The 23664-nt window shown below is 42.8% G+C and overlaps 1 protein-coding gene across 1 annotated transcript; it reads right to left on the reverse strand.

Annotated features, from left to right (window-relative positions):
• Positions 1 to 150: 150 nt before the first annotated feature.
• Positions 151 to 21741, reverse strand: MALSU1 (mitochondrial assembly of ribosomal large subunit 1). The gene is made up of 5 exons (XM_087860974.1): positions 21435 to 21741; positions 20111 to 20289; positions 1996 to 2077; positions 1064 to 1104; positions 151 to 656 (listed from the first exon to the last, which is right to left on the reverse strand). Exons 1-5 carry the CDS (start codon positions 21694 to 21696, stop codon positions 645 to 647), a joined length of 576 nt encoding a protein of 191 aa, XP_087717100.1. The 5' UTR covers positions 21697 to 21741; the 3' UTR covers positions 151 to 644.
• Positions 21742 to 23664: the final 1923 nt, after the last annotated feature.

Genomic DNA, 23664 nt, shown 5'->3' on the forward strand with positions numbered 1-23664 from the left:
TAGTAATAGTGTCATTTTCAATTTACCAGTCGATATTGGTACTTACCTCATTTTCTCCATTCTATAGTACTTACTATGGATTTCGATACTACTGGTGCCTATGAAGTAAGAACTGTAGGTTTTAAGTAATAAGACCAATGGGGAGGGTGATGTGTTTTTTGCTTTATTTAAACAATTGGCTATTCCAGTCTACAGAATAAGATTTACACTTAGACAAAATTAAACTGTGAACAGAGCACAGGAGCCAGTGTTAACTCTGGGAAATCCTGCTGGGATCTCAGAAATAAAAACAATTTTTGGTGTGAGAATCAGCTCACTTACCTACAATTTCCACATTCATTGAGCATGAGTGCCCACAGATAAGGCTTGTTTTGACAACAACCCGACCAATCAGGTGGGGTTTCAGAGCTATATTTTTAAGAAGTAACCCAATCCAAAGCTGATGATGACTAAAACAGTTCATATCATTTTATTCTCATTTAACTCCACTGGAGTGAGGGATGAAGTGTCATCTTCTATTCCAAGAATGAAGTCTTCAGGTAATGTCTCTGGTGCTATCTGTGCTAACTGGTCATCATAAGAACGTAGGGTCCATAATTTCTCTAATTCATAGGTTTCTCTGGTTTCTGGAAGCATCAAATGAATCACCATGCTGCCTATCAATCAAGGACAGAGAAGAGTTAACATTAAAGCAGCAGTTCATTAGCTTTTATTCTTGTGCTCTCTCAAACCTCTGTGACAGTGAGTGGCTGTCAAAGTATGGACCCCAGATTAGGATTACCTGGGAATTTATTAGAAATGCAAATTATGGATACCTTTCCTACAAAAATAAAAATGATGCTCTGCTTTTCTCAGTGCATCGTACGGGAGGTACAGGATACCGATACGTAACATTCCTGGTGATGTTAACCTCACTCTCCACGGGCATCACATTTCTGCATACCTAGCAGCAAAGCATGGATTGCCTTTTGTTCTAGACTATCTTTTCAAGGATGACTGTGTAATGAATAGTCACAAAAGAGGCCATCTCCCTCCAGAGCAAGCAAAGGACAGGTTTACTCACAGCAGTGGGTCTCAGGACATTTTCGATGTTCACAAACCGGGCTGGAGGGGAGAAGGGAGACTACTCAACATCCTACAAGGCCCAGGATATGTCTCCTCACTCCCACCTGAATCACGTGGTCCAAAATGTTAAGAGTGACAAAGCAGAGAAACCCTGGCCTTACAGCCTTAGCAGAAAAAGTGTCTTCCACCATAGTAAATGTGGGTCTGCTTCCTGCCCATTATAAAAGATGTGCTACCCCAATCTCAGGGTTCCTCTCTTAGAACTTTGTCTGCAGATGTCATCTGGCCCTGTGTTTATAGAAACAGGGGCTCAGGGAAGCTGGTGAAAAAAAAGAATGCTGCTGCTGGCTAATGTGACTGATGAGTAATACAACTGTCCTTCATCTCTAACATAGGAATAGCCTTAAATCTTTCACCAGTACCCATGAAACGGGGCAGCTAACTTGTTATAAGGTAAAATCTCAGACCCTTCACAGTTCTTGACAATTACTGATTTTCCCTTGTGGGGAAATACTTTGAAACTATGTATATATTAATACCCAAATTTGTTAGGTCTTTTCAAAATTCCACTCCTCTGCTCTTGTCCTTCTCAGTACCCAGAATGCCCTTTATCTTCGCCTCCACTGAATCATTCTGAGCCAACTTTATGTACACCCCAAGCCGCCTACCACCACTAAGGGATCTCTACCGTGTTATCCACTCTGTTCTCCACCATCTTGCTGACCAGCATGGCTACTTATATACGTATCACATTAGGTGAGGATTTCACGTGTTAAGACCTCCTGGGTTGCAATTAAAACTTACTGTAAACAAATATAAAAAATTTCACATGAAAAAAAGCAATCTGATCTCAATCCTTTTGCAACTGAAAATAGTTCAAGATTAGGACAAAACAAATACTTATCTGTAAAATAGGTCAGAATAACTTACCAAAGTCCATACAGAGCCAGTCATCAGTGTCCTTCCCTTCTATCTTAACATGAGGCTCACTTTTACATTTCAGGTATTTATACTGAAAAAAGCCAGATTATATATTAGGGAGGGGGTGGAAGAGGTCTCTCTGTCTCACTGAGAATGGTCTGGGGGGGGGGAATTTTCTTGATCTTACAAGGAATGAGTAGGCTAGTTCCCAGATTAACTATACCCCATAGTAAATTGAGGAAACTATTCCCCCCTAAATCCTACCAACCTCCTATACCTCTCTCTACTGAATCCTCCTGCCCAAACCCTTCTGAAAGGGCCATCCTACTCATATCCACCAATGTGTCTCTGAGGGAGAGAGGACCAAGCTCACTCAATATCTGGTCCTCACCTACATCAACCACCTTCAGGACAGTGTTCATGGGATTTTATCATCCCATGTCTCTATTCCCAACAGGTCTTATGAATGGTCCAATATAACAGATATACTAGTATCAGACAAATAGACTTTAAGTCAAAAACTATTAGACAAAGTGATACTAACACAGTGGTAAAAGGGTCAAATATCCCAGATGATAAAACAATTATAAACATATGCACCAAAAATCAGAACTCTTAAACATATGGAAACACCGAAAGAACTGAAGGGAGAAACAGATGACAGCACAATAATATAGAAGACTTAATACTCCATTTTGAATAATGGATTAAAAAACCATACAAGATCAATAAGGAAACAGATGACCAGAACAACACAAGCAGTTAGGCTAACTGGCCCTAACAGACATTAATAGAACATTCCAGCCAAAAGCAGAATACATATTTAAACTGCACATGTAACATTCTCCAAGATCTGTTAGGCTACAAAACAACTCAAAAAGATTCAAGTCACAAAGTATATTTTCCGATCACAATGAAATGAAACCAGAAATCAACAGAAGGAAAACCAGAAAAGCCATAAAAACAGAGTCAAAGAAGATAACACAAGGGAAATTAGTATCTTGCGGGGCGCCTGGGTGGCACAGCAATTAAGCGCCTGCCTTCGGCTCAGGGCGTGATCCTGGCGTTATGGGATCGAGCCCCACATCAGGCTCCTCCGCTGGGAGCCTGCTTCTTCCTCTCCCACTCCCCCTGCTTGTGTTCTCTCTCTCGCTGGCTTTCTCTATCTCTGTCAAATAAATAAATAAAATCTTAAAAAAAAAAAAAAGTATCTTGAGACAAATGAGATTAAAATACAACATACCAAAACTTAATGGGATGCAGTAAAAGTAATGTTAAGAGGGAAATTTATAGCTATAAATGCTTCCATGAAAAAAGTTCCCAAATCAACAACCTAAATTTATACCTTAAAGAACTAGGAAATGAAGAACAATTTAAACTTAAAGCTAGCAGAAGGAAGGAAACAATGATAAGAGAAAACCAAAATTGAGAAAAATCCATGAAACCAAGATTTGGGCCTTGAAAAAGATAAACGAAATCAACAAATCTTTATATATACTGACCAAGAGAAAACAGAAGATCTGAATAACTACAATCAGAAACAAGCAAGGGGACATTACTTCTTAAAAAAGGCATTATGGGTACTATGAACAACTATACACCAGCAAATTGGATAATTTAGACCAAATGGACAAATTCCTACAAACACACAACTTACCAAGACTGAATTGGGATTGAATCAGTAATTGAAAACCTCCAAACACTATTATATCTCAAGGAGGTAAGGAGGGACGGGAGGGCGGAAGGAAGGGAGGAGGGAAGGAAGGAAGGAAGGACGGAAGGACAGAAGGACGGAAGGAAGGAAGGAAAAAAAATCTCCCAACAAAAGCCCTGACCGGATGGTTTCACTGGTGAATTCTACCAAACATTTAAACAAAAGCTAATACAAATTCTTCTTAAACTCTTCCAAAAAATTGAAAAGGGAATGCTTCATAACTCATTCTATGAAACTACCATTACCCTGAAACCAAGGTCAAAAACACTACAAAAAAGAAAAAAGAAAACTACAGACCAATATCCTTGATGAACACGGATGAAAAAATCCTCAATAAATTACTAGCAAGTCCAATACAACAGCATATTAAAAGGATTATGCACCAAGACTGAATGGGATTTATTCCTGGAATGGAAGGATAGTTCCACATGAAAATCCAATCAGTATAATAAACACCATTAACAAAATGAAAAAGCCACAGGATCATCTCAAATTTATGCAGCAAAGCATTTCACAAAATTCAACACCCTTTCATGATGAAAATACTCAACAAACTTGACGAGTTAAGATGGCGGAGGAGTAGGGGACCCCTTTTTCAGCCGGTCCCCTGAGTCGAGCTGGATAGAAACCAGACCAGCCTGAACACCCACGGAATCAGGCTGAGACGCAGCCTACAAATCTGGATCTCTACAAATGAACATCTCCGGCGCTGAGTATTGAGGTAGGAAGCGGGGAGCCGTGAAACCGCGCACAGATATCGGAAGATAAACGGAAGGGGGAGGGAGCCGCCGCGTCGGGCACCGGGAAGCAGTAGCCACCTGCACGGGGGAGCGGGCGGACTCGCCTCGCGGACGGCACCCGGGAGAAAACAGACTGTGACCGTGAGCCGGGAGCGCGCGACACCAGACTGAGGGCCAGAGCTCTGGAGTGTGCGGAGGTCCGGAGCCCGCGGTGGCGGCTGGCGGTGTTAGAAACACAAAGGACAGAGACGCGCCGGCCCTGGAAGTGAGGGCTGGGACACCGGGTGTGGGGCGCACATCCCGGGACGCTGCAGGGTTGAGCAGCACCAACAGAAACAGAGTTAAAGTTGCCAGAACATCAGTGGAGAACGGCCCGCGATCCCTCTGTTCCGAGACAGAGGCTGAGATTCGGCCACTGCTGCTCTCTCAGAAAAGGCACAGCAAACCTCCAGGGAAAGCCGCCAGAGAAGAAAAGCCTGGAAACACCGGCTCACAGGGTGCCCATCCCCATCCCCCCTCGCAGGGGACACGGAGACTCTACCCAAACAGGGTTGCCTGAGTATTGGCGCGGCAGGCCCCTCCCCCAGAAGGCAGGCTGAAAAATCAAGAAGCCCACATCCCTAAGATCCCTATAAAACAAGTGCGCACGCCCTGGGTCCCAGTCAATAACCTGGGCTCTGGACAACCCCGCATCCTCTCCTCATCAGAATGACGAGAAGGAGAAGTCCCCCCCCAGCAAAGAAAAGACAATGAGTCTGTGGCCTCTGCCACAGAACTAATGGATATGGATTTAACCAAATTATCAGAAATAGAATTCCGAGTAACAATGGTCAAGATGATGTGTAGACTTGAAAAAAGTATTAACGAAAATGTTAATGAGAATATAGAATCTCTAAAGGGCGGAAATGAGAGCAAATTTGGCAGAAATTAAAAATTCTATGAGCCAAATGCAGTCAAAATAGAGGCTCTGACGGCCAGGGTGAATGAGGCAGAAGAACAGCGGATTGGAGGATGCGTTAGTAAAAGAAAAAGCTAAAATAGAATCTAGAATCTGGACTCAAAAAAATCCATGCCCACGAATGTAGGTTACGGGAGACTACTGACTCAATGAAACGTTCCAATGTCGGAATCATCGGAATCCCGGTGGGGGGGGGGGGAGAAGAGTTCTAGAAGAGATATTTGAGCAAACTGTAGCTGAAAACTTCCCTAATCTAGCAAGGGAAACAAACATTCATGTCCAAGAGGCAGAGAGGACCCCTCCCAAGCTCAACCACGACAAACCTACGCCACGTCACGTCATAGTGCATTTCGCAAATATTAGATCCAAGGATACAGTATAGAAAGCAGCCAGGGCAAAGAAATTTCTCACGTACCAAGGCAAAGGCATCAGAATTACGTCAGACCTGTCTACACAGACCTGGAATGAGAGAAAGGGTTGGGGTGGGGGCATTATTAAAACTCTTTCAGAGAAAAACACGCAGCCAAGGATCCTCTATCCAGCAAGGCTGTCATTCAGAATGGATGGAGAAATAAAGACCTTCCAGAATCACCAGTCATTGACCAATTTAGTAACCACGAAACCAGCCCTACAGGAGATATTAAGGGGGGGGTTCTATAAAAGTTAAAAGGCCCCAAGAGGGATACAGAACAGAAAGTCACAATCTATAGAAACAAAGACTTTACTGGCAACATGGCATTATTAAAATCATATCTCTCAATAATCGGTCTCAATGTAAATGGCCTAAATGCTCCCATAAAACGCCACAGGGTTGCAGATTGGATAAAAAGACATGACCCATCCATTTGCTGTCTACAAGAGACTCATTTTGAACCTAAAGATACATTCAGACTGAAAGTAAAGGGATGGAATACCATCTTTCACATCAATGGCCCTCAAAAGAAAACTGGGGTAGCAATTCTCATATCAGATTGGATTTTAAACTAAAGACTATAGTTAGAGACACAGAAGGGCACTATATTATTCTTAAAGGATGTATCCAACAAGTGGATATGACAATTATAAATATATATGCCCCCACCAGGGGAGCAGCAAGATACACAAACCAACTCTTAACCAGAATAAAGAGACATATAGATAAAATACGTTAATAGTAGAGGACCTCAACACTCCACTATCAGAAATAGAGCACCGGAGCAGAAAACCAACATAGAAACAAGAGCTTTGAATGCCATACTCGACGAGTTCTACACCCCAGAACCGAAGAATACTCATTCTATTCTAATGCCCATGGAACATTCTCAAGAGTAGACCATGTTCTGGGACACAAAACAGGTCTCAACCGATACCAAAAGATTGAAATTATCCCCTGCATATTCTCAGACCACAACGCTCTGAAATTGGAACTCAACCACAAGGAAAAATTTGGAAGAAACTCAAACACTTGGAGACTAAGAACCATCCTGCTCAGGAATGACTCGATAAACCAGGATATCAAAAATCAATTTAAACAATTTATGGAGACCAACGAGAATGAAAACACAATGGTCCAAAACCTATGGGATACTGCAAAGGCAGTCTTAAGGGGGAAATACATAGCCATCGAAGCCTCACTCAAAAGAATAGAAAAATCTAAAATGCAGTTTTTATATTCTCACCTCAAGAAGCTGGAACAGCAACAGAAGGACAGGCCTAATCCACTCACAAGGAAGCAGTTGACCAAGATGAGAGCAGAGATCAATGAATTAGAACCCAGAAGTACAGTAGAGCAGATCAACAGGACTAGAAGCTGGTACTTTGAGAGAAGCAATAAAATTGACAAACCGTTGGCAAGACTTATCCAAAAGATTAGAGAAAGGACCCAAATTAATAAAATTATGAATGAAAAGGGAGAGGTCACGACCAACACCAATGAAATTGGAAGGATTATTAGAAGCTTTTATCAACAGCTTTATGCCAATAAATTAAGCAATCTGGAAGAGATTGAGGCCTTCCTGGAAACCTAAAAACTACCAAGACTGAAACAGGAAGACACTGATTTTTTAAACAGACCAATCGATATGAAGAGATTGAATCAGTGATAAACAACCTTCCAAATAACAAAACTGCAGGCCCGGATGGTTTTCCTGGGGAATTCTACCAAACGTTCAAAGAAGAAATAATACCTATTCTCCTAAAGCTATTTCAAAAAATAGAAACAGAAGGAAAGCTACCAAACTCATTCTATGAGGCCAATATTACCTTGATCCCCAAACCAGGCAAAGACCCCATCAAAAAGGAGAATTATAAACCGATTTCCCTAATGAATATGGACGCCAAAATCCTCAACAAGATCCTGGCTAATAGAATCCAACAGAACATTAAAAGGATTATCCATCATGACCAAGTGGGATTCATCCCTGGGATGCAAGCGTGGTTCAACATTCGCAAATCAATCAGCGTGATATATCATATCAACAAGAAAAGACTCAGGAACCATATGATCCTCTCAATTGATGCAGAAAAAGCATTTGACAAAATACAGCATCTTTTCCTGATTAAAACCCTTCAGAGTGTAGGAATAGAGGGTACATTTCTCAATCTCATAAAAGCCATCTATGAAAAGCCTACATCAAATATTATTCTCAATGGGGAAAAGCTGGAAGCCTTTCCCTTAAGATCAGGAACACGACAAGGATGCCCACTCTCTCCACTATTATTCAACATAGTACTAGAAGTCCTTGCAACAGCAATCAGACAACAAAAAGAGTTACAAGGTTTCCAAATCAGCAATGAAGTCAAAAGGTCTCTCTTCACAGATGACATGATACTCTATATGGAAAACCCAAAAGAATCCACTGCCAAACTATTAGAAGTTATAGAGCAATTCAGTAATGTGGCGGGATACAAAATCAATGGTCAGAAATCACTTACATTTCCTAACATAATATAATAAAAAATCATTTAAAAAAAAGAAAAAAAAAGAAATCAGTTACATTTCTATACACGAATAATGAGACTGAAGAAAGAGAAATTAGGGAAGCCATCCCATTTACAATAGCACCAAAAACCATACATTACCTTGGAATTAACTTGACCGGAGACGTAAAGGATCTATATTCTAGAAACTATAAATCACTCTTGAAAGACATTGAGGAAGACATAAAAAGATGGAAAAATATTCCATGCTCATGGATCGGAAGAATTAACATAGTTAAAATGTCTATGCTACCCACAGCAGCCTACACTTTCAATGCTATCCCGATCAAAATACTGATGACATTTTTCAAAGAGCTGGAACAAATAGTCCTTAAATTTGTATGGAACCAGAAAAGGCCCCGAATCTCCAAGGAACTGCTGAAAAGGAAAAACAAAGCTGGGGGCATCACAATGCCGGATTTTGAGCTGTACTACAAAGCTGTGATCACAAAGACAGCATGGTACTGGCACAAAAACAGACACATAGACCAATGGAACCGAATAGAGAACCCAGAAATGGACCCTTGGCTATTTGGGCAACTAATCTTTGATAAAGCAGGAAAAAACACCTGGTGGAAAAAAGTCTCTTCAAAAATTGGTGCTGGGAAAATTGGACAGCTACATGCAAAAGAATGAAACTTGACCGCTCTCTCACACCATACACAAAAATAAACTCCAAATGGATGAAAGACCTCGATGTGAGACAGGAATCCATCAAAATCCTAGAGGAGAACATAGGCAGCAACCTCTACGACATCGGCCAAAGCAACCTTTTTCATGACACATCTCCAAAGGCAAGAGAAACAAAAGATAAAATGAGCTTGTGGGACTTCATCAAGATAAAAAGCTTCTGCACAGCCAAGGAAACAGTCAAAAAAACTAAGAGGCAGCCCACAGAATGGGACAATATATTTGCAAATGACACTACAGATAAAAGACTGGTATCCAAGATCTACAAAGAACTTCTCAAACTCAATACACGAGAAACAAATAAACAAATCAAAAAATGGACAGAAGATATGAAGAGACACTTTTCCAATGAAGACATACAAATGGCTAACAGACACATGAAAAAATGTTCAAAATCATTAGCCATCAGGGAAATTCAAATCAAACCCACACTGAGATACCACCTTACGCCAGTTAGAATGGCAAAAATGGACAAGGCAAGAAACAACAATTGTTGGAGAGGATGTGGAGAAAGGGGATCCCTCCTACATTGTTCGTGGGAATGCAAGTTGGTACAGCCACTCTGGAAAACAGTGAGGAGGTCCCTTAAAAAGTTAAAAATTGAACTACCCTATGACCCAGCCATTGCACTACTGGGTATTTACCCCAAAGATACAGACGTAGTGAAGAGAAGGGCCATATGCACCCCAATGTTCATAGCAGCATTGTCCACAATAACCAAATCGTGGAAGGAACCGAGATACCTTCAACAGATGACTGGATTAAGAAGTTGTGGTCCACTCTGTCCCCAAGGACTCGCAATGAACAGAGGAGAGAGAATGTAGGAGCAGAAAGGTGGAACCGGGAGAGGAGTTAAGATGGCGGAGGAGTAGGGGGCCCCTTTTTTAGCCGGTCCCCTGAGTCGAGATGGATAGGTACCAGACCAGCCTAAACAACCACGGAACCAGCCTGAGACGCAGGAAGATACATCTGGATCTCTACAAATGAACATCTCCAGTGCTGAGTATTGAGGTACGAAGCGGGGAGCCGTGAATCCACGCACATATATCGGAAGATAAACGGAAGGGGGAGGGAGCCGCCACATTCGGGCGCCAGGAAGAGGTAGCCACCTGCACTGGGGAGTGGGCGGGCTTGCGGACGGCACCCGGGAGAAAACAGACTGTGACCGTGAGCAGGGAGCGCACGACACCAGACTTCTCATGGAACTCCGGTGTGCTCACCGGATCCAGACTGAGACCGGGAGCTCCCGGAGCGCGCGCGGGGCGGCTGGCGGGCCACCTGCTCGGGGGAGCTGGCGGGCTCGCGGACCAGCACCCGTGAAAACAGCAGACTGAGACCGTGAGCCGGGAGCGCACGCCACCAGGCATCTCGCGGAACTCCGGAATCCCGGTGCGCTCACCAGAAACAGACTGAGACCCGGAGATCCGGGAGCGCACGGGGGCGGCTGGCGGCGTTAGAAACACAAAGGACAGAGACGCGCCGGCCCTGGAAGTGAGGGCTGGGACACCGGGTGTGGGGCGCACATCCTGGGACGCTGCAGGGTTGAGCAGCACCAACAGTAACAGAGTTAAAGTGGCCAGAACATCAGTGGAGAACGTCCGCGATCCCTGCTCTGTGACAGAGGCTGAAATTCGGCCGCTGCTGCTCTGTCTCTCAGAAGAGGCACAGCAAACCGCCAGGGAAAGCTGCCAGAGAACAAAAGCCTAGAAGTACCGGCTCACAGGGTGCCCATCCCCCCTCGCAGGGGACACGGAGACTCTACCCAAACAGGGCTGCCTGAGTATCGGCGCGGCAGGCCCCTCCCCCAGAAGGCAGGCTGAAAAATCAAGAAGCCACAACCCGGGCGCCTGGGTGGCGCAGTCATTGAGCGCCTGTCTCCGGCTTAGGGCGTGATCCCGGCGTTCCGGAAAGGAGTCCCTCATCGGGCTCCTCCGCTGGGAGCCTGCTTCTTCCGCTCCCACTACCCCGCTTGTGTTCCCTCTCTCGCTGGTTGGCTGCCACATAAATAAATAAATACATAAAATCTTTAAAGAAGAAGCCCACATCCCTAAGATCCCTATAAAACAAGGGGCACGGCCTGGGACCCAGTCAATAATTTGGGATCTGGACAACCCCGCAACCTCTCCTCATCAGAATGACAAGAAGGAGAAGCCCCCCCCCTCCAGCCAAGAAAAGACAGTGAGTCTGTGGCCTCTGCCACAGAAATAATGGATATGGATTTAACCAAATTATCAGAAATGGAATTCAGAGTAACGATGGTCAAAATGATGAGTAGAATTGAAAAAAGTATTAATGAAAAGGTTACTGAGAATATAGAATCCCTAAGGACAGAAATGAGAGCGAATCTGACAGAAATTAAAAATTCTATGAGCCAAATGCAGGCAAAACTAGAGGCTCTGACGGCCAGAGTCACCAAAGCAGAGGAACATATTAGTGAATTGGAGGATGGGTTAATAGAGGAAAAAACGAAAATAGAAGCTGGTCTTAAAAAAATCCACGCCCACGAATGTAGGTTACGGGAGATTACTGACTCAATGAAACGATCCAATGTCAGAATCATCGGCATCCCCGAGGGGGTGGAGAAAAACAGAGGTCTAGAAGAGATATTTGAACACATTGTAGCTGAAAACTTCCCTAATCTAGCGAGGGAAACAAACATTCGTGTCCAAGAGGCAGAGAGGACCCCTCCCAGGCTCAACCACAACAAACCTACGCCACGTCATGTCATAGTGCATTTCGCAAATATTAGATCCAAGGATACAGTATTGAAAGCGGCCAGGGCAAAGAAATTTCTCACGTACCAAGGCAAAGGCATCAGAATTACGTCAGACCTGTCTACACAGACCTGGAATGAGAGAAAGGGTTGGGGGGGGGCATTTTTAAAGCTCTTTCAGAGAAAAACATGCAGCCAAGGATCCTTTATCCAGCAAGGCTGTCATTCAGAATGGATGGAGAAATAAAGACATTCCAGAATCGCCAGTCATTAACCAATTTCGTAACCACGAAACCAGCCCTACAGGAGATATTAAGGGGGGTTCTCTAAAGGTAAAAAGGCCCCAAGAGGGATACAGAACAGAAAGTCACAATCTATAGAAACAAAGACTTTACTGGCAACATGGCATCATTAAAATCATATCTCTCAGTTCTTAGTGTCAATGTAAATGGTTTAAACGCTCCCATAAAACACCACAGGGTTGCAGACTGGATAAAAAGAAATGACCCATCCATTTGCTGTCTACAAGAGACTCATTTCGAACCCAAAGATGCATTCAGACTGAGAGTAAGGGGATGGAGTACCATCTTTCACATCAATGGACCTCAAAAGAAAGCTGGGGTAGCAATTCTCATATCAGATAGATTGGATTTTAAACTAGAGACTATAGTTAGAGACGCAGAAGGGCACTATATTATTCTTAAAGGAAGTATTCAACAAGTGGATATGACAATTATAAATATATATACCCCAACAGGGGAGCAGCAAGATACACAAGCCAACTCTTAACCAGAATAAAGAGACATATAGATAAAAATACATTAATAGTAGGGGACCTCAACACTCCACTATCAGAAATAGACCACCCTGGCAAAAACTAAGCAAAGAATTAAAGGCTTTGAATGCCATACTCGACAAGTTGGACCTCATAGATATATATAGAACACTACCCCCCAGAACCAAAGAATACTCATTCTATTCTAATGCCCATGCAACATTCTCAAGAGTAGACCATGTTCTGGGACACAAAACAGGTCTCAACCGATACCAAAAGATTGAAATTATCCCCTGCATATTCTCAGACCACAACGCTCTGAAATTGGAACTCAACCACAAGGAAAAATTTGGAAGAAACTCAAACACTTGGAGACTAAGAACCATCCTGCTCAGGAATGACTCGATAAACCAGGATATCAAAAATCAATTTAAACAATTTATGGAGACCAATGAGAATGAAAACACAACGGTCCAAAACCTATGGGATACTGCAAAGGCAGTCTTAAGGGGGAAATACATAGCCATCGAAGCCTCACTCAAAAGAATAGAAAAATCTAAAATGCAGTTTTTATATTCTCACCTCAAGAAGCTGGAACAGCAACAGAGGGACAGGCCTAATCCACTCACGAGGAAGCAGTTGACCAAGATGAGAGCAGAAATCGATGAATTAGAAACTAGAAGTACAGTAGAGCAGATCAACAGGACTAGAAGCTGGTTCTTTGAGAGAATCAATAAAATTGACAGACCACTGACAAGACTTATCCAAGAGAAAAGAGAAAGGACCCAAATTATTAAAATTATGAATGAAAAGGGAGAGGTCACGACCAACACCAATGAAATTGGAAGGATTATTAGAAACTATTATCAACAGCTATATGCCAAAAAACTGAGCAATCTTGAAGAGATTGAGGCCTTCCTGGAAACCTAAAAACTACCAAGACTGAAACAGGAAGAAATTGATTTCTTTTTTTTTTTTTTTTAATTATTTATTTATTTGACAGAGATAGAGACAGCCAGCGAGAGAGGGAACACAGGCAGGGGGAGTGGGAGAGGAAGAAGCAGGCTCATAGCTGAGGAGCCTGATGTGGGGCTCGATCCCATAACGCCGGGATCACGCCCTGAGCTGAAGGCAGACGCTTAACCACTGTGCCACCCAGGCGCCCCGGAAGAAATTGATTTCTTAAACAGGCCAATTAATTATGAAGAGATTGAGTCAGTGATAAACAACCTTCCAAATAACAAAACTCCAGGCCCGGATGGTTTTCCTGGGGAATTCTACCAAACGTTCAAAGAAGAAATAATATCTATTCTCCTAAAGCTATTTCAAAAAATAGAAACAGAAGGAAAGCTACCAAACTCATTCTATGAGGCCAATATTACCTTGATCCCCAAACCAGGCAAAGACCCCATCAAAAAGGAGAATTATAAACCGATTTCCCTAATGAATATGGACGCCAAAATCCTCAACAAGATCCTGGCTAATAGAATCCAACAGAACATTAAAAGGATTATCCATCACGACCAAGTGGGATTCATCCCTGGGATGCAAGCGTGGTTCAACATTCGCAAATCAATCAGCGTGATATATCATATCAACAAGAAAAGACTCAGGAACCATATGATCCTCTCAATTGATGCAGAAAAAGCATTTGACAAAATACAGCATCCTTTCCTGATTAAAACCCTTCAGAGTGTAGGAATAGAGGGTACATTTCTCAATCTCATAAAAGCCATCTATGAAAAGCCTACATCAAATATTATTCTCAATGGGGAAAAGCTGGAAGCCTTTCCCTTAAGATCGGGAACACGACAAGGATGCCCACTCTCTCCACTATTATTCAACATAGTACTAGAAGTCCTTGCAACAGCAATCAGACAACAAAAAGGGATCAAAAGTATCCAAATCGGCAGAGAAGAAGTCAAAATGTCTCTCTGCGCAGATGACATGATACTCTATATGGAAAACCCAAAAGAATCCACTCCCAAACTATTAGAAGTTATAGAGCAATCCAGTAATGTGGCGGTATACAAAATCAATGCTCAGAAATCAGTTGCATTTCTATACACGAATAATGAGACTGAAGAAAGAGAAATTAGGGAAGCCATCCCATTTACAATAGCACCAAAAACCATACATTACCTTGGAATTAACTTAACCGGAGACGTAAAGGATCTATATTCTAGAAACTACAAATCACTCTTGAAAGACATTGAGGAAGACATACAAGGATGGAAAAATATTCCATGCTCATGGATCGGAAGAATTAACATAGTTAAAATGTCCATGCTACCCAGAGCAATCTACACTTTCAATGCTATCCCGATCAAAATACCGAGGACGTTTTTCAAAGAACTGGAACAAATAGTCCTTAAATTTGTGTGGAAACAGAAAAGGCCCCGAATCTCCAAGGAACTGTTGAAAAGGAAAAACAAAGCTGGGGGCATCACAATGCCAGATTTCGAGCTGTACTACAAAGCTGTGATCACAAAGACAGCATGGTACTGGCACAAAAACAGACACATAGACCAATGGAACCGAATAGAGAACCCAGAAATGGACCCTTGGCTATTTGGGCAACTAATCTTTGATAAAGCAGGAAAAAACACCTGGTGGAAAAAAGTCTCTTCAAAAAATGGTGCTGGGAAAATTGGACAGCTACATGCAAAAGAATGAAACTTGACCGCTCTCTCACACCATACACAAAAATAAACTCCAAATGGATGAAAGACCTCGATGTGAGACAGGAATCCATCAAAATCCTGGAGGAGAACATAGACAGCAACCTCTACGACATCGGCCAAAGCAACCTTTTTCATGACACATCTCCAAAGGCAAGAGAAACAAAAGATAAAATGAACTTATGGGACTTCATCAAGATAAAAAGCTTCTGCACAGCCAAGGAAACAGTCAAAAAAACTAAGAGGCAGCCCACAGAATGGGACAATATATTTGCAAATGACACTACAGATAAAAGACTGGTATCCAAGATCTACAAAGAACTTCTCAAACTCAATACACGAGAAACAAATAAACAAACCAAAAAATGGACAGAAGATATGAAGAGACACTTTTCCAATGAAGACATACAAATGGCTAACAGACACATGAAAAAATGTTCAAAATCATTAGCCATCAGGGAAATTCAAATCAAACCCACACTGAGATACCACCTTACGCCAGTTAGAATGGCAAAAATAGACAAGGCAAGAAACAACAATTGTTGGAGAGGACGTGGAGAAAGGGGATCCCTCCTACATTGTTGGTGGGAATGCAAGTTGGTACAGCCACTCTGGAAAACAGTGTGGAGGTCCCTTAAAAAGTTAAAAATTGAGCTACCCTATGATCCAGCTATTGCACTACTGCGTATTTACCCCAAAGATACAGACGTAGTGAAGAGAAGGGCCATATGCACCCCAAAGTTCATAGCAGCAATGTCCACAATAGCTAAATCGTGGAAGGAGCTGAGATGCCCTTCAACAGATGACTGGATTAAGAAGTTGTGGTCCATATATACAATGGAATATTACTCAGCTATCAGAAAGAACGAATTCTCAACATTTGCTGCAACATGGACGGCACTGGAGGAGATAATGCTAAGTGAAATAAGTCAAGCAGAGAGAGACAATTATCATATGATTTCTCTCATCTATGGAACATAAGAACTAGGAAGATCAGTAGGGGAAGAAAGGGATAAAGAAAGGGGGGATAATCAGAAGGGGAAATGAAGCATGAGAGACTATGGACTATGAGAAACAAACTGAGGTCCTCAGAGGGGAGGGGGGTGGGGGAATGGGATTGACCGGTGATCGGTAGTAAGGAGGGCACGTATTGCATGGTGCACTGGGTGTTATACGCAACTAATGAATCATCGAACTTTACATCGGAAACCGGGGATGTACTGTATGGTGACTAACGTAATATAATAAAAAAACATTAAAAAAAAAAAGAAAATACTCGACAAACTAAAAGATAAAAAGACAAAAGATAAAACTCAAGATAATAAATGAAAAGTCCACAGCTACTACTCAGTGGTGAAAGATGAAGGTTTCTCCTCTAAGGTCAGGAACAAGACAAGAATGCCCACTTTTGCCACTTCTATTCAACACAGTGCTGGAAGTTCTGGCCAGAGAAATTAGAGCAAGGGAAGAAAAAAAAAAGTAACCAAATTGGAAAGGAAATAATAAAATTATCATGGTTTACAGACAACATGACTCATATGTATAAAACCCTAAAGATTCCACAAAATCACGTTAAAATAAATGAATTCCGCAAAGTTGTAGGATACAAAATTAACATGCCCAATCAGCTGTGTTTCTATACACTATCTAATCAACAATCTGAAAAGGAAATTAAGAAAACAAATCCATTTACAGTGGAATCATAAAGAATAAAATACTTACCGATAAATTTAACCATGGAGACAAAAGACGTATATACTAAAACTACAAGATGTTGCTTAAGAAATTAAAGAAGACACCAACAGACACTCTATATTCATGGACTAGAAAACTTAATATTGTTAAGATGTCAGTACTACCCAAAGCTATCTACAGATTCAATGCAATCCCTACCAAAATTCCAGTGACTTTTTTTGCAGTAGAAAATTCCATCCTCAAATAGCCAAAAACAATCTTGAAAAGGAAGAACACAGCTGGAGCTCTCAACTTACTGACTTCAAAACTAACTACAAGCCCACAGTAATCAAAACAGCGAGTAAGCAGACACCTGGGTGGCTCAGTCAGTTAAGCATCCAGCTCTTGGTTTCAGCTCAGGTCATGATCTCAGAGTCGAAAGACTGTGCCGTGTGACAGGCCATGCACTCAGAGCAGTCTGCTTGAGACTCCCTCTGCCCACCCATCCACCCACCCACCTGTGTATGCGCTCTCTCTCTCTCAAATAAAAATCTTTTTAAAAAGGGTGGGGCACCTGGGTGGCTCAGTCAGTTAAGCATCTGCTTTACGCTCCAATCATGATCCCGGGGTCCTGGGATCAAATCCTGCCTCAGCTGAGCTCCCTGCTCAGCGAGGAGCTTGCTTCTCCCTCCGCCCCACCCCCTCTGCTTGTGCTCTCTAATAAATAAAATCTTAAAAACAGTGAACAAGGGAGACCAATGGGATAAAAGAAAGAGCCCATACAATCAAAGGATTTTCAACAGGGGTGCCAAGTTCATTCAATGGGAAAAGGGCAGTCTTTTCAACAAATGGAGCAGGGAAAACTACACATCTACGTGAAAGAGAACAAAGAGACCCTTACTTCACACCATCTATAAAAACTAACTTAAAACCGATCAAAGACCTAAACATATGACCTAAAACTTTTAGAAGAAAACACAGTGGAAAGGCTTCCTGACACATGACGCTGAATTTGGCAATGACTGCTTGGATATGACACTAAAGGCACAGGCACAATAGATAAACTGGACTTTATCAAAATTAAAAGCTTTTGTGCATCAAAGGACACTATCAACAGTGAGACAATTTAAAGAATGAAAGAAAATATTTGCAAATCACGTATTTGTTTTGGGACTAATATCCAGAATATATACAGAACTCCTACATCTTCACAACAAAATAAACCAACCTGATTATAACACAGACAAAGACTTCATTAAGGCTTTTCTCCAAAGACATACAAATGGCCAGTAATACGTTAAGAGGGTGATCAACATCACTAATCGTTAGGGAAGTGCTAAGCAACACACAATGAGATGCCACTTCACACCCATTAGGATTTCTATGATCAAAACCCCAGAAAATAAGAAGTGTTAGCAAAGATACAGAGAAACTGGAACCCTTGTGAACTGGTGGTGGGAATGTAAAGTGGTGCGGCCACTAAGGAAAAGAGCATGGTGGTTCCTCAAAAAATTAAAAGAATTACCATGACCCAGCAATTCCACTCGCAGGGACATGAACAGACATTTCTACACTCATGTTTATAGCAGCAATATTCACAATCTCCAAAAGGTGGAAGCAACCCAAATGAAATTCAATGGATGAATAGATAAAATGTGATCTATACATATTACACTCAGCCTTAAAAAGATGAAATTCCAATACAAGCCACAACATGGATGAACCCTGAAAACATCATGTTAAGTGAAATAAGCCAGTCATAAATGGACAAATAGGGTATGAATCCACTCACATGAGATACTTAGAGTGGTCGACTTCAGAGAGACAGAAAGCAGAATGGTGGTTGCCAGAGTAGGGAGGGAGAATGGGAAATTACTGCTTAATGTGTACAGAGTTTCTTGTTTTGCAAGATGGAAAACATTCTGGAGAGGGACGGTGGTAAATGACTGTACAATGATGTGAATGTAACTAAAGCCACTTAACTGCACACTTAAAGATAAAAGGTAAAATGGTTAAAGTGTAAAACCTCTCAATGATCACTTCTAAGTCTTCACCTTACTCTGTCCCACTAGAACATCTAACAGAGATCCTAGGACCCTGTCTTATAACTCTTCTCTATGCCCTCTTGGTTCTCTTTCCAACTACTTCTTTTTTGGAATCTTCCTTTGCTTTGCCATAGTGCACCAGGGTTCTGTTTTCAGTCCCCTTCTTCTTTTACCACCCTTCTCTAGGCAAACTTAACTTTGTTTTGGTCTTAACCGTCCCTTTTATGAGCAATTTTCAACAAGCTTAGAGAAGTTATGCTCTCCTATAGAGTGTTATCAGAATCAGCTAAAGGCCTCCAAATATATTCCTCACTCTGATTCCTATTCAGTCTAATTAGAAAATGAACTGCCTTCCCTTTCCTCAACTAGACTTATGAACTCAAAGGAAGGTGAGGACTAGATCTTTTTCATCTTTCCAATACCCAGCACAGTGCTTGGAAACACTGGACACATTCAAACATTTGAATTAAACTACAGGCCAACATGGTCCAACAGAACCTTTTCTTTTTGTTTTTAAGATTTTATTTATTTATTTATTTGACAGAGAGAAAGACAGCCAGCGTGAGAGAGAACACAAGCAGGGGAGTGGGAGAGGAAAAAGCAGGCTCCGATGCAGGGCTGGATCCCAGGACTCCGGGATCACGCCCTGAGCCGAAGGCAGATGCTTAACGACTGAGCCACCCAGGCGCCCCCCAACAGAACTTTCTGCAATTATGGAAATGTTTTATAGTTGTGCTGTACAATATGGTACCCATTAGCCACATGTGGCCACTGAGAACCTGAAATACGGCTAGTACAACTGAAGAACTGAATTAATTTATAATTAGTCACATATGGCTATTGGCTACCACAGTGAACAGGGCTGCTCTAGAAATTCCTCTGGGTTATACTGTCTTCTAGCCTGCCCCAAATTATTTACTTTAATATTTTTATTTATATTTTTTATTCATTCATTCATTCAATGAGCACAAGAGACAATAATCAGAAATATTCTAACTCATTTGCTCCCATAACTTTCACTATCAACAAACATCAAACACTCATGCAAATATTGAAAATCTGGGCTTCTTACATCATCTCATGATGGATATACTTTTTAAGTGCTGGTCCTCAGCATGATGCACTGACACTCTTCCATTAAGTTAATGATTCCAAAGAGAAAAGAAAGCATCCTACCATTTTCACAATGTAGTAGGCCATCGCATGCAAGTGCCGGGTAGAAGTTCCACTACCAATCACAAAGTAGTCTGTATATTTCAATTCTGGAGGAACCTTGATCACACAAATGTCTCTTGCATTTTCTTGTCTCAGAAGTGAAACCAGCATATCGATGTCAAACTTGGGACCAGTATAATCTGAAATGCACAAAGATTCACTTGTATCAGGTGGCCAAGTAGAAGATTCTGTATGCATGTAGCGGTGAAACTGCTCCTCCATGACAGTGTTTAGATCTAAAATGTTTTGAAAAACAGCAGCGTCCAGGCCTCCTGGAAGCTAAACCTAGGCAATGGTTTCATACAGCACCGCTCAACTTTTATGGGAAGAGAGAACGTTCACCTTACACAGAGCCACCATACACGCTTCACTAGTACCACGGGCGAGTAAAACCATACATCCACAGCAAATGGCTTTCTGTTCCCTAATACTTGAGGAAATGAGCAACACACCTCGAACATACACAGAACTACCACTGTGAGCTGAAAAGGCTCTTAGGTAGTATCTGGTCCACAATCTTAACACTTGAGAGATGAAGAAAATTAGGCCTAGCAGAATAAATGCGTGGGCCGCTAGCCAGCTAACGAGATCTAAAACCTCAACAGTGATATTCATTTTGAATCCTCAGGGTTTTCTTACAAAGCCATTTGGGTTATGTAGCAACTGCTATTTGTGAACATTTAACTTTCTTTTTTCTGTAGAGATCTGCATATTCTGTTCTTTCCCTTGGAGTATTAGAACCTGTAAATTTATAGCTCTCTTACATTCTAAAGCTGATTCCCAAGAACCCGGTGGCTAAGTCTACAAAGACCTCTCCCTCTCACACCCCAACCTTTCACAGATGAGACCTGTTTACAACCTCTCAGATTTCTAAAAGGTTGCAATAATTAGCGGACCTTCAATTGGCCCCGTCTCCTGTTAGCGCCTCTTACGCACCTCTCAGACCCCAGCCCCTCCTCAGAACCCTCACGCCCTAACACTTTCGGCAAGTCCACTTCCCAGGACTCTAGCAAGAGTGTGAAGGGAGCTGAGGCCAGTGAGGTTGTGAGGCCAAGCGTCCGGTGCGGCCATGCGGACGTCTGCGGTTTTGGAGACGTCAGTTTATCTCCTGGCCTGTTAAACGCCAAGGTGGTGCCAACATCTTTGAGCTCCCTTCCAGCTCTGGAGCTGTAGGAGCTTTGTGACTCCAAGAGAAATGCATGAACGGGAACTCAGAGGCTTCTCGGCAGAGACCCGGCTCCCGGCTGCCCGGAAGGGCCACCGCCACCCTCCTCCAGACCCGTACCTGCTGTGCCTGACTTCGGGCGCCCCTGGCCGGCTGCCCCCTCCGCCCGCTCCTCCAGGCCCGGTCCGCCGTGCAGGCCGCGCGCGCGGTCGGGGCTCAGGCAGGCCCGGCCCAGCGCGGGTCCCGCCGTAAGCCGCCCCGCGGCCAGGAGCCCAAGCCGCTGCCCCGCGCCCGTCGAAGGCCCGGCGCCCGGGGGAAAGGCCCTGCGCCACAGCAGCAACCCGAGGCGCCGCGCCACACTGCCTCCAGAGCTCACCGGCATAGCTAAGCGACGACTCACGGCGGGGCGCGGGGAGGGGGGGGGGCGCTTAATGGAGCCCGAGCAGGTCGGCTTTCCATTGGCCAGGCCAATGCGCCAAGGCCTAGAAAATTGACGTAAGGGGCGTGGGCGGGACCGGAGCCCGGAGGTGGGCGGAGTCTGAAGGCCTGTGGGCCCGGCGGTGACCCGGAAGGGCTGATTTGGAATTAGATTTTGTGGGAACCCAAGGCCTGGTGTTTGACCGCCCTGCTCTTGCTTTGCCCTGCGTCGTAGTGCAATGCGCTACGGTCTCCACTGTCTCTTTTTTAAAATGTCTTCCTCCCCTGGAATGTACACCGCACGAAAGCAGAAATGTTTGGTTTTGAACTGGTTTCCGCATAACCTAAAACAGCTGGTACTAATGTATGAAAGTTGCTGTTGATTATGATGAGGGATAGAAGCAAAAAATGTTCACCTGTAGCCCAAAAGCCTGACCTATAGCCTGCATGGTTCTGATAAGGATCAAGTAGTACTGGTTGCTACGTTCTTAAAAGGTCTCAACACTGCCTATACTTCTCACCAGTAGTTAATATCTAGCTGAGGGATAAGCACCAAAGAAATCTTGTGAAAGTTTTATGAGTAGAAGTTCGAAGAAGACACTGATGATAGAATACTCCCTGCACCTCCCCTCCCTCCCGTCCCCCTTGAGCGTTATGCATATAAGGACCAGCTTCATACCGCAAAAGTGCAGTTCTTTCTGCCCAGGAATCCTGTTCCCTTGCTACTTAAATAAACTTAGTAAGTTGCACTGTAAAATGTCTCAAGAATTCTTTCTGGACCATCATGCTTATAAATCCTGCAATAATTACTAGAATTAGGACATAAGATTTCCTACTCACTGCCTATTACCAAGAAAATTACCAAGATTCCCTTGCAAATTTGAAATCCCATGAAAAAAAATCTGTTATTCTGGGGTGGGGTGGGGTGGGAGGCAGAGGTATAAAGGACCATTTGGAAAACTTTCTTAGCAGATCAGTCCTTCATGTACACCCTCTATATGGTGGTGTTTCGGCCAAGGGCCCACCTCTGTGAGAACAAGGAATGCTGAGGTCCAGTTACACTATTAAACCACAAGATTTGAGAGCTGAAAGAGACCCAGGGAGGAAAAGTGACTTGCCTGTGGCCAAGCTGAAACTACAGGCAATTTCTGAAATCCAGGTCTGGTAATTTCTGAAAGCAAGAGACCAGTAGAAAGGAGAAAATATCCCAAATGCTTGGAACAGTACCAAGCACACAGTAGGTACTCCAAATTCTTGATACATTATTTAATTTCTCTTACAGAAAAAAACTCCAAACACTTATTTGGGGGTGATTATAAATATAGAAACTAATGTAAGTACCTGTGTGTACCACCCCGAATACTTACAATTGTTCAAATTAGTTTTGAAAATAGGAAGAATACAGTATTATAGATAAAAGTTAAGTCTCATCCTCTTCACTTCCATTTCCCAGAACATAGGCTTGGATTTGGTGTTTCTCCTAGCTTTTGCCATCAGCTCCATGTTACTGCCCTTTTCTCTGAACATCCCAACCCTGATTTACCATCTGTATTTGCCATCTCATTGAATGGATCATCATCCCCATATCCTAAACTCTGGGTTGCATTCACTCTGGGATCTCCTGGCAATAATTAATCCATTGTCAAATCCTGCTTATGCTACCTCCAAAGGGTTTGTTTTTTTTTTTAATTCAACTTCTCGTCTTCATTCCCACATCCTCAGTCTGAGCTCCCATCAGCTCTGTCACCAGGCCATCTCTTTTTCCTCCCTTCATGCTGCCATGCTGTCTACTAGAATTATTTTAGCCTCGTCTGCTTTTTGCTATTTTCCAAACACACCATAACCTTTCATGCTGACTTGGCACAGGCTATTCTATTTTTTAGACATGCTCTTCCTCCACCTGTTCACAAGATGAACTCAGACTCACTCCATA

The sequence above is a fragment of the Ursus americanus genome, chromosome 3 (assembly GCF_024610735.1).
Source record: "Ursus americanus isolate L20-20 chromosome 3, mUrsAme1.1.p, whole genome shotgun sequence".
Lineage (NCBI taxonomy): Eukaryota > Metazoa > Chordata > Mammalia > Carnivora > Ursidae > Ursus > Ursus americanus.